Raw genomic sequence first — 12,742 nt, 5'->3', positions numbered from 1 at the left:
AGACAGCCGATTGCTTCCTGTAATTTGCAGGCATATTTGGAAGGTACATATCGTCTAAAAGTGTAATGAACCTAGCGGAATTTTACAAAGACATCCGACTTTTGGTGTCCCCAGCAACCGCTTAAAGATGCTGAACTGGTGGAAACTCTGCGTGGCAGCCTGAGACCTGAGATCATGCGGGGAATTTTCCCCATTCACATAACTACAATTCGCGAGTTACGTGAAAGGGTCGAAAATTTTGAAAACCAGGCCAAGGCCACTGGGCCGTATGTCAGCTGGTTAAATTTTCAGGTCCAAAGCGTCTTTTGTCTGAAGTGGACGCAACCGAGCCTTCTTGTGAACGGGGCAGCCCGAATCGCCATGATATGCATGAAGCAGAGGTCGAAGGGCCAAGGGGTTGTTGGAACTGTGGGGGTCTGGGACACCAATGGCAAGGTTGCGTAGGGGAGTTAGGTCGTTTTTGCTATGACTGTGGAACTCCTAACATCATGAAGCCACAATGTACCCGCTTCTCGTTGCAAAAAAAAAACTGAAGAATTCGTTCCCCCGGGGAAGGGAGTCGCGAACCTCATTTGACACATCAACACTAGTCTCCCCGACTCCTGGTATTTCGAGAAAACCGATGTTTTCGGCTCTGAGGCGGTTGCACTTTGATGGAGCTTCAGTCTTTGCGGGTGGACCTTCAAGGTCAATTTCTTCACTTAGGATGATCGTTTGATCCTCCTATTCCCCATATGTTCATAACAAAAGCTAGCACTAATTTGACAACCAGCAGTAAGCAATCACCTAATCCACGTAATTATGGACAGGTATCTTAGACTTCAGACATATGGAAATGTCTGAATTCTTCTGGCTAAATTTGACGTCCCGAAAGTTATTAGTAATAAAAAGTGGCATAAATTATATCGCAGAACCGTTCTGAAAAGAGCTACGTACGTACTTCATGACATGATGACGGTTGATCCCCCAGAACTTCCGACTGCAAATCATTTCACGGGAAATGCCTCTAGGTGAACTCAAATCTCTTTATTTTCACTTCAACAATATCAAACCTGAATCCCGCACAGCTGCCTGAAATGCTTTTGATCTTTCAATTCGAATGCTCCATTCACTCTCATGAATTCTTGTCTGAGAATCTCAACTCAAACTTGTAACGTAATGGAAACTTTGGATATAAACATTTTTATCAAAAACTCCTTGGATGCATACAATCAATCCCTTTCAACTGTAACCGTGCATACACTCCTATAGATTCTCTTTGTTTGCTCAATTTCACCAGGACCAGGTTCTAACAATTTCTCCGCAGGGACTAGTTAACCGATACCACAGCGGGACGACCAATGTTGCTTCCCCCATGCTTCCTCTTCCCAGAACTTTTCATCCACTTTCTCGTTTCCTTTTTCAGCACATTTAATCGTATTGAGTTCTTCAAGTTTTTAGTAGTTTCAGCAGATGCTATCTGATTTTTGGAGCTGAAGAAATTCTTCGGGGGAAAATTTATAGTGGTGTCCTGTATGCATAGGGGTAAGTGTGTGGAAAGCGTGTTTTGATTTTGGCAAGAGTGCAACAGAAACTTTTACATATTCTACGCAAAAGTTTCGAGATGAGCTTGTGGCTAATGAAAGTTTCCTTACTCTTGGGTATCGATTTCAGGGTTTGCTTGACCTTTGCGAAAGGGTAAAAAACACGAATTTCCATTTAGTAATCTGTGCAGTCAGGGAAATGTTAGTAATTAAGTTTATGCACTCGAATCGTTTTAAATTTCAGAAACGAGAGCCTTGTCTTCCTAATGAATTTCAAATTCTAACAAAAATAATATTTAAATTAGGAGAACTGTGTATTGAGTCCTGGGGGATATCAAAAGAGTGTATCTATGTGGCTCCTCCGGTTTAATGAGTCAGTCATTTTTGGCCTCAGGTCATTTCGACTCCTTTCAGACTCTTCATCTTACATGATGCACAGCTGCCATTTCCACTTGGATTGGTTTCTTTTCATCCTCCCACGAAAGTGGTCGGTGGTATTAATTTCTGCTCCTTTTCTGAGTAAACCCTAACAGAACTGGGGCTAAAAGGAAAAGATGATCGGCTAAATAAATTATTGTATCTTGTGTTCTCACTGAAAATGGCCACTGCATAAACATCCCATTCTAGGTGTGATATGATGGATAACAACGAATTCACTGTTGGCACTCTACTTGGTACAATTGTTCCTGTAGACATCTTCGGTTTGAGGACGACTATTCGTCAATGTTTATCTTTGTTGGTTGTTCTGCTGCAAAATTGCATTCCTACTGATTTATTTTCATCACAATCAACGGCGCAATCAACGGTATCCGCTCTAGGCCGGCCTTAATAAGGAACTCCAGACATCCTGGTTTTGCCCAGAAGTGTACCAATCTAATTTATGTCCAGCTTTATCCAAGGACATGTTTCTACTGGGTGGTGTTACGTGTCCTTGAAAACATTCCCTGTTGATGATGCCTATTATTGAAAAAAGCATGTCGCTCGTTGATATCTGCGGTGGTAATTTGGACAACTAATTCGTACAAATTCCTAGAAACCACGATTCTGTACTTCAAAAGAGGCAAGTGGTAAAAGGTTCTTGGTTTATTTGAGGGGCCCTATGCCACTGGGGAAACAATTAGGGGGGGGGGGCATGGACATGGGTATGCGCGTATAGGTACGGGCATGCTTGTCACAGGTCAGGTAGGGTTCCACTCATGGATGATAACTGATTATGAAAAGGACACCCAAAAATAAGAGAGGAACAGAGGATAAATAGAGTTACGGTGCAGGGCCCCGGAAACCCGCACCGTCGATTTTTAGTAGGAGGCAAGTGGGCCCAGGCCTTCGATATTGAATGACTGCAGAGCCTAAGTAGAAACCTTGGCTATTGTGGCATGTAATGTTAAAAACGAACAAATCGACAGGCCAGTAAACCCTGTGGAGGAAAAAGGACCCCCCCCCAAGGTAAGTAAAGAGAACAGTTGAAGCTGCCGACGTAACTCAAATTACCACAATTCTGGAAAGTCGGTCAGAATAATCCGAGAAAGATTTGACCGAAGGTGTAATTTCATCTCGGAACGTGGTGAAGGATCACATACTGACACTCTTAGCAAAGTCAAGGCAGCCCCTGAACTCATGTTAGCTGGATTAGAACCAGGTCTCAAAATGGAGACCTTATGTCAGAACTAAAGAAATCCAAAGATGTAACCGCGTCTTTAGGTCAGGATGCCAGCAGAAGGGATAGCAAGCCGAAGATTCCGATAGTCTGCAAGAATATAGATAAGATCTTAATGAAGAAGGAGGTCCTTGATGCTTTGGAAAAATAGTTCAACTTTATCAGATTAAAAGAGTCAACGATGAAGATAGTAAGAAAAACTTACCGTGGATCATAAAAGACTATCATCAGGGTATCAATGGAGGCAGCACTCAACATGTTCGTAGCCGGGAGAGTAACAATAGGTTGGGTGGTGCTGGAGCTTTAGATACGTGCAAGCATGCACCAGTGCGAATAACAGGTCGAAGCAGTGCAAGAGATGCGAAGTGGGGAGCCATAATAGGAAGAACTGTGAATCTTACCGAAATTGCTTACTGTACAAAGGAAAGAAGGGTGTGGAAGATCGTAATATTTCAAGCAGTAATAGGTGCCTTGAATACAGGAGCGCCCTTTACGTCATTCTCAAATGAGGTTGGCACAAATCAACCTTAACCACTGCAGGTGGTGCAGGACCTACTTTCGTAAAACATTTTCGAAAAAGGCATTGATGTGGCGATAATTGTGAGCCATGTCAAAATCACGGTGGTGATATTTGAGGAAAAGGCGAAACGGACCAAGCAGCGTAATGGGCTTGTTGGGAATATGTTTTAAAAAAAAATAATGAACCATTGAGATGATAGATTTATTCGAGCCAATTTGACCGAAATTTTCATACACATCTGGAATGTTCTACCCAATGCGAAGCTTACCGAACACGTGCAGATGATGAGCGTGTTGATTCTAGACACAAGGGTTAGTTGGCTGAAAATCCTAACTGGGGATCTTAACGCGTGGACTCTGGAATGTAATAACGGGATAACGAACAAGAGAGCGTGTTCTGTTCGAAATACTCGCGGAACTAGGCGTGGTTGTGGCGAATGTCGAGGTAGAGGGCGACGGGTGAAGTCTATAGTCGACCTCACATACGTCAGTGTCATTTTGGCCAATAGAGTAACTTGGAAAGTCAACGAGAACTGCACTCAATATGATCACCAAGCAATCAGCTTGGAGATAAAATGTGAATAATGAGTTTTGCGGGTGAACAGCAGAAGTTTTGGGGGGGAGGGGGGACATGTTTTCCGTTACGCTCAAGCCCGATATATACCTGGATGGCACGGCCAGAAAAAAGTCACCCAGATCATGTGGTAGTTGACAGAAGTAAACCATCCGACTATGCCCAAAAAGTGACTACTTTCGTGTGGGCAATCCAACTACTGGTGCAACAACGAAAAAGTAACTTTGCAACTCGCATGTTTCTGGCAAAGAGGGTTTGCTAGTGGTTTAGAAGAATGTGACGATCCAAAATGGACTCGTTGACAATCGCAAGACCGCTTAAAAGCAGCTATTATGGGGTGATCAGATTTTCTCCCTGCGGCAAGCGATGGAAAAACTGTTGGGATATGGACATCATCTCTTCATCGCCTTTAAAGCCGTCTATGATAGCATAACCAGGGTAAAACTGTACACGGCCATGAGGGAATTCGGTATCGCGATGAAATTGGTAAGACTGACTAGGCTGACCCTGACCAAAGTGCGAGGCCAGATAAAAGCAGCAGGATCACTTTTAGGGCCATTCAACATCAACAACGGTCTACGACAAGAGCATACTCTATCATGCGTCCTCTTTAACCTGGCCATGGAGAAAGCGATCCGTGATGCTGAGGCAAATGCGAGGGGTACGATCCTCTTTAAGTCCATCCAACTACTGGCCTATGCTGACGATATCGACGTTATGAGAAGAACGACCCGAGACGTACAAACTGCCTTCATCCAGATTGAGCAGGCGGCGCGAGATCTTGGGCTGCACATAAATGAAGGCAAGACAAAATATATGATGGCAACGTCAGCACCGAAGACGAATCAACCAACAACATCAAACCGCGCTTGTCAAACGAGAAGAATAAAGATAGGAGACTACAACTTTGAGACCGTTGATAATTTCTTCTAACTAGGGTCGAAAATTACAACCGATAACAGCTACGACGATGAAATCCGCGCACTGTTGTTGTCAGCCAACAGAGCCTATTTCAGCTTACAAAAACTGTTCCGTTCGAAGCGTCTCACCATAGGGTCAAAGCTCTTACTGTACAAGACAATGATCTTGCCAGTCCTCATGTATTCCTCGGAGACTTGGATTCTTAGCAAGAAAAATTGTGAAATCTTGGCAGCGTTCGAGAGAAGAATCATCCGAAGAATTTTTGGTCTCCTACGTTAGAGTGGACGATTCGGTAGCCTAAATAACGACGAAATCTATGAGCGATACTACGACCGTCAGGTTGTGGATAAAATCCGGCTCAACAGGTTGCGGTGGGCGGGTCACCTAATCCGTGTCCGGGGACAGTCTATAAGGGCAATATCAGTGGTAGAAAAAGAAGACGAGGCAGACTCTGCCTGAGATGGAACGTCGGCGTAGGTCAGGATTCCAGACAGCTTTTGGGGATATCGAATTGGTGGATCTCGACGCGAAACCGGGGTGTCTGGAGTTCCTTACTAAGGCAGACCTAAACCGAATATCGGTTGTTGCGGCATTGATAATGATGAAAAAAATTTGATGCTAGATACACCGAAGTGAGAAAAGAAATTTTAGTTGAGCCGAACATAAGTACTGACAGACCTATACGAATATGAGTTTTCGAGCATGTGATGAGATCTCTAGATGCAGATCCACGTTTCCAATGATTGTATTTACTGCATGACCCTCCTAAAATATGAACGGGTAAAAAAACGGGTTGAATGCCGAATATGAGAACGCGCCACCCAGAAATCATAGCTGGTGATTTCAAGTAGTGGACTTTCAGAGGGATCGATCGGAGGAACCCGCAAATGACAGGCTTTTTTAGAGAAAGAGGGTTACGAACAAAATTGTTTGCAGATCAAAGAGGGCTCACGACCTCCTTCATAGTCACAACCACTTGGTCGCAAAGGCTCTTTAAGAGACATGTTTTCTAGAAACTTACCAATTCTATTTTTGGACCACATGGTCACGGAGAAAATGGCATCATACCCCAATATTCAACGGAACTACAACTGTGGGTGGAGTAATGCTATAACCCGCCTGCTCTAATGAACGATGACATTACCATCACCATTACTGGCAGGCTCGGTAGTTTCAGAATCGCAGAGTAATAGTTGATACAAGAGAGCAATTGGGGATTTTTAGGGGGAGGTTAACTTTCGTCGACGCTATAGCTTAAATACCCGATTTGTGCACCCCCCGTTCATAAGAAAAGTTTATGGTAGAAGTTAAGTAAGGATGTTTGAGGAGGGAGGATGATATCGTAAAAAACTCCAATTGTGCGCTGGTTAGGCAACCTCGAGTGTTTGAATCAGAGGGGTGACATGGTTATCTACGCCAAAAGGATATTTATTTATTTAATTTAATTTAGTTGAATTTAAGGGACAACAAACCGAGCAAACTCCAATTACTTATTGTCCTCAGAAGGACGAGAAAGCAAAAATATTATCCTATGTTTAAAGCTAGTAGAGAAGTTAAAAGGACCAAGCTGTTATGCGTTGTAATTTCAGCAAAGCCTAGGATTCGGGGAAAGAAAGTAGATTTCGAGCTCTGCGAAGGGCACGTCGAAAATGTCTGCGTTACGTGTGTTATAAGATGAAGGACGGCAAGTGATGTCGTAAGCGGCGAAACAGTCCATTAGACCCGAGGAAAGTTTAAAAAATGTGCATAGATCCAGATAGGATCTACGCTGTTGTAGGAAGGGAAGGTTCAGAAAGCGGAGGCGGGAGGGATAGTCCACACGAGGGAAGCTTTTCTTAAAGAAAAGGGAACGGGTGAAGTTACGTTGCACATTTTCAAGGGCAAGACAATCACAGTTACGAGAGGGTGACCAGATCACGGAGCAATACTCGAGGGTTTTCCTCACGAGGGAGTTGAGGAGAGCTAAGGGGGGTTGGATGTAGTCAAAATCAGAGGAGGAGCGAAGTATAAAGCTTGACAATTTTGGAGCTTATTGTCGAAAGTAACTCCCAGGTCTTGAGTGGAATTTTAGCAGAATAAGGAATGTCCGTTAAGAGAGTAGGAGAAAGAAATGGATGATGATTTTAGGGAGTAGCACATAGAGTGACACTTTCTGACGTTTAGCGCTAAACCATTAGTCAAGCACCGACGAACCAGAGTGTTCAGGTTAGATTGAAGGGAAACACAGTCCATAGGCGACGATATATTGGAAAACAGCTTAAGGTCGTCTGGATAGAGCAAACAGGGGCAAGTAAGGAAGGGGAGGAGGTCGTAAAAATAACAAAGGGCCCAGGATAGATCCCTGTCGGACGTCAGAGGAGGGGGCAAAGGGGCGGGAAGTCCCGCCGTCAAAAGAAACGCGGCAGGATCGGTTGGAAAGGTAAGAGGCGAGCCATAAAACAGGTGGTATGGGCACGCTTAGAGACGAGAGTTTGGATAGAAGTATCTTGTTATTTACAGTGTCGAAGGCTTTAGTGAAATCAGTGTAAAAGGTATGTACTTCTTGCTGTGAATTTAGACATTTGGCGACACAGTTGGTAAAGTCAAGCAGATTGGAGGCAGTGAACAAAGCCGTTTTGCTCTTTCACTATATGGTGGCCGAAGTGGGCTGACAACCAGTCGCTGACATATCTTTCCAGGATTTTGGAACAGTGGGAGAGGAGGGAAATGAAACGATAATTGTCGGTAAGCGTATGATCGCGAATTTTGTGTATGGGGATGATGAGAGCCTCTTTCCACGCCGGAAAAACGATTCTCTTCGAGACCTTTATTGAAAATAAGGGATAGGGGAAGACAGATGGATTTAACAGTTTTGAGCAAAAACAGGTTTGGAAGACCATAGTAGCCTGGTCCGACATTAGCATTAAGTTTGCCACTGAGGTATTCGACAAGGAGGGGGGTAAGAAGGGAATGGTAGACGATGCAGGGCAGGCTATACCCTTAACATAGACTGAGAAAAAGTAGCGGCAGAGTAAATCACAAGATAGTTGGGGGAGTTAGCTGAGTAGCCAGAGAATTGAATGGATGGAGGGGATAACTGGGCAGCGCTGCGGGAGTTGCGAATGTAAGACAAGAAAGGTTTGAGGTTTCCGCGCTTTAGTGAGCCTTGAACACTGGTCAAATATTCGTTGCTAGACTTACGTATTAGGGTTTTGACCAACGAACGTAGAGATTTGAAAAAAAAACTAAGTCAACCTAGGTTCTAGAATACAGGAACTTCTTCCTCGCAGTGTGTTTTTGACGTAGTTTTTTTTGGATATGAATCGAGCTACCTGACCACAACGAAAAGGCAGCAAAACCCTTCAAACTGAGAGTTTATTTTGTTTAAGGATTGAAGGGTCCTAAGTCCGCATCCTCTTGATGTCGGACCGGACCTAATGGGGTGCTAAGCCGAGTGAGCCAGGGGTCTATGGACCAAAAAAGAGGGGAGTCAGGTGCTTCCCATTTGGCCCGGTTCGACATCAAGTGGATGCGGACTTAACACCCCTCAATCTTTAAACACAATATGTTCAGCTCTGGCCAAGTTTTGGCCCAAAGTATGGACGGATTTGCGCTCAATATAATTCACAGGGCAGAGGTATGGTAGCGTTTGACGATTCGCCTCTGCCCGGGTGAGAAACCTTAAAGCCGTGTTCGCCTAATAAACTGAGATTTTACTTTTATAGCATTTTTAGACATGAAATCTGATATCACTTTCCAGCGTAATTGAAGTAAGCAATTGAATTCGGAATTATTCCCGACTAAGGAATCTTATTAAGGACCAACTTCGAAAATCTGATGTTTGAATTTCTTACCAACTAATGCCTGCAAAATTGATTGAGATATATAAACGAAACTGTATCTTTGAATACTTACATCTTCTGGATCAAGTCCTCCAGGCACTACAGTCGCATCTTTTGAACAGAAGCAATACGGCAGTTCACATTTCGATGTATCACATTTCAGAGCGAGGTCCTGTGGAGCATCAGTGACGGGAGCCGCAGCTAGAAAACAGAAAATTAATAAGGATTGAAAATTTCATGTACGTTAGTTGAAAGCATCCTTTGAACAAGCAAAAGCAGATATTTGTGGATCTGGCTTCGGTTTATCGGAGATTTCACACGAAGGATTAAGCTGACGTTTTGGTTTTTATCATCAGCAAGTCATCGTGAAATGAACTAATTTTGGCTTCTAGAGAGATCAAAGAGCTGAAGTGTAAATTAATATTTGCATTTTGTATCTAGATTGCTGAACTTTTTGAGATTTCAGATATTTTGTGGGATTTTTCCCTCTGTATAGGGTTTACTGAGTGTCCATGTTACTAATCTGGTGCAAGATTGATGCCGGCAAATATCGACTACTTTGAACGAAAACGATAAGCTCCGTTGAGGGATTATTCACTATTCATTACAAGGATCAAAAAGTTGGTAGACACTGCATTAAAAAACCACAATAGGGAAACGCGCAGTCCTTCCGCAGGCTCTGTAGGGCAGAGTCCATTTCTGATCAGCATTGCTGGCTTGAAACTCTAACGTAGTACTAATAACACAACTTGAATAAAACTGACATAATAATATCCTCTGATAGTCATTATGGGAAATTCAAATCCTTAGCCATAATATTAATTGCTGAGTTAGGGTAAATCGCACAAACAAGCAACTTTTCGTAGCTCTCCGAATTCATCTGCGATTATGGCTTGAAGCCAATGTGAAAAGTTCATTAAGGACTTTTGCTTACTACATTCCAGTTCAGATTGAATTAAGTTCCGTTCTATGGAGTCAGGATATTATTTAATCTTCAGCAAAGATGTTAACTAAGGCTTCTGCAGAGAATCCATTTAATTCTGGATACAAATACAAATGTTTGAAGCAAATTCAATTGTTCCGTCAGAAATGTCCTAATCGAGAATGGAGCCCTTGAGATGAACTGATTTTAATATTCTGTGTGACTATTCTGTTCAAAGTGAAAGCTATTAGGAATCCCAACCCATTCTGCTTTGGTTTAATGCTTATTGTTTCTGACTAATTTCCCAACTTCCGTTCTCTTCCCATTTGGATCACGCCGACCTTTGGGACTGCAGTTAAAATCTAGTAGTGAGGACGCTGATAATTATCCTTTTTTGATCTACAATGAAGGTAAAGAGCTGCAAGTGAATTTCCGATTCCGATTCCGACCACTCTCCACAATCCATCCAGGACTCAACTTTATGAACATTAAAATAGACAATACTTACTGGCTGCTATCGGTCCACATCTAGCTTCTGCCTTGAATGTACAAAACTTGCTGATGTCGTCAAAGTATAATCCAGAGGGACATCGATTTATATATGGGTAACCATCCACACACTGTTGAAGACAATATAAAACATTTAGAACCATCCAGCAAAGAGAGATTATCTTCATACGTCAATCAGACTGCAACTGAGAAGGATAGGATGGGAATAGGACCATATTATGGGAAAAGTCAGAAGCCAGGACTTTTCGCTGGTTAAACACGGAAATATGGGATGTACTACAGTTGAATATGACGGGAGGATGAGTGCTTGGGAGAATACGCTCGGCTGGCTGTGCTCGTGGCTGTAATCCAAGGTAGGACATTCAGTGTTGATCCAGCAAACAAATGAGTAAACAACAAACATCACTGGTGAGCAAATATCACTTAAGTCATCCGCTACTATGTGGATACGTTGTTGGAATGATAATAAATTAGAATGGGAGTTTCAGTTTGTCTAAAGCGAATTGTTCAAGTTTGCTGGAACACGCGAAAGGATAATAGCATAGGAAATGTTCAGATGGGGTGAATACGTTGGAATTCAGTGGGAAAGCCAGATGAATTTATTGTATATTCCTGGAGTAATCCACTCAAATCTATTACTTACTTGGTAAAAGCGACGACATGTTTTTGGATCGGCATAGTTTCCATTACCAACTGCTGAGGGACATTCAAATTCGCCGTCGTCCTTTTGACCTGGAAAATGGATGAAATGAGATTGGTTAGAGTGAAGTAGATTTATTTTTGACATTCTCATCTAGGTTTATTTTGATGGTGGTCTTTACTATTTATTTCAAATAGATTTATTTCTTTACATCCCATTTACGCAAATCCTTTAGAACTCTATGTGAGGCATAACATCATACTCGTATATCAATCAAACCTGCTCGCGCTTGAAGACTATTTTAGACTATATACTTCAGTTTCTATCAGGATATCGCTAGAACATCACTTGACTTCCCATCGGAATACATTGTGTACCTTCCGTTTTTTATTCAGCCTGCCAATAAGTATTTACTCTGAAAGCTTACGCAGCCCATCATTCTGACTATGTAATTCGGGACCTATCCCGCACCAGCGCCTAAGATGCCCTAGCGTTTAAGTTGCTCTAGCACTATATGGCTTAAGAAGACGTTATCTGAGATGTCCTGAAATCGAAAACCATGGTGTGGAGGCAACTTCCATACTTTATATCCCACTTAAAAGTTTGAATGACTTTGATATGCGAAACCGCGCGGGTTCAATGGAAGAACCTGGTACGCGATTCGCCAATGGTGTTACCGAACGAATCTGACGTTTCGCGAACGCTTTTTTGGAGCATTCCCCGCATCGGCGAATGGTTTCAGTTTCGACAAAGAGACCTTTTGGGTCCGCCTGCAACAAGCTCCTGTCGCTCCATGGCTTTAAAGAGGCCCTCACATGGTGTCTTTTTTTTTTGAGGAGGTGGAAATCTTTGAAAGCCACTGGTCTGGACACACTGGTGTGTCACTAAAACCACCCCCAACTCCCTTCCTGCTCCGCAGAACCACCATAAGGTATTACGGTATTACATCAAGGGGCGGAGTCAGCTCACTCTACCTTTGTCACCTTTTTTCTATACGCGGCGCACGTGACCGCGTTTTTCTCCTCTCCTCTGCTTTTCGCAGTTTATTTTGGATATATGCGATCATGCAGTTGACCGCATCCCAATTCTCTTGATGTGCTAGCATTTTCGGCAATAGATTTTCTGGTACCAGCACCTCTCCTGGAGTCTTCTATAGATTCCTCCTTTCTTCCACAAATCTCGGACCCTCATATGGTGTCTGCAGCGGCTTCCGAGAAGCATCCACTCTAATGAGGACCCGCGAACATGTTTCGAGGTTTCTGGGGGTGCCGACCTCCAGCTTCATATGTCGTGGAAGGTGGAGTCAGCCACAGTTTCGAAACCGCGTCCCTGAGTAGAAGCAGTATGGTGCAGCCGGTTAACCCTGATCTGGTATCCAGTACAGGATAAGCGGGGAGCGGCCGTGAGTTCCTATCTGTAGGCTATGCGAAAGTCGAGAAGGACAAAAGGCAAGAACTGTAACCACGACGGATAGTTGCGAGCTATTAAGGCGGTCTTCAGCATCCGGTTCGAACGTTCCAGCATCCCATTGGACTGCGGGTGGTATGTAGTGGTCTTGTGGTGTTTGAAACCCAGGAAATTAAATTCTCTTGCCCGTTATGATTACGCCTGGTACGCTAAAGCGTGGGATCCATTCTCGCCAGAGGGCTTCGGTA

General features: G+C 43.3%; 1 protein-coding gene across 1 annotated transcript in view; it reads right to left on the bottom strand.

The window, feature by feature from the left end:
- The window catches only part of LOC119657160 (chitin deacetylase 1), a 94,554-nt gene that overhangs the window by 53,246 nt on the left and 28,566 nt on the right, over positions 1 to 12,742 (bottom strand). The window contains exons 2-4 of the mRNA XM_038063941.1: positions 11,091 to 11,179; positions 10,446 to 10,557; positions 9,089 to 9,216 (exon numbers count right to left, since the gene is read on the bottom strand). Of these exons, the coding sequence (XP_037919869.1) occupies positions 9,089 to 9,216; positions 10,446 to 10,557; positions 11,091 to 11,179 (329 nt within the window). The remainder of the gene's footprint in view (positions 1 to 9,088; positions 9,217 to 10,445; positions 10,558 to 11,090; positions 11,180 to 12,742) is intronic.

This window comes from Hermetia illucens, chromosome 5, assembly GCF_905115235.1.
Source record: "Hermetia illucens chromosome 5, iHerIll2.2.curated.20191125, whole genome shotgun sequence".
Lineage (NCBI taxonomy): Eukaryota > Metazoa > Arthropoda > Insecta > Diptera > Stratiomyidae > Hermetia > Hermetia illucens.
The sequence above is the reverse complement of the archived record's forward strand: the minus strand, read 5'-3'. Positions and strand labels throughout refer to the sequence as shown.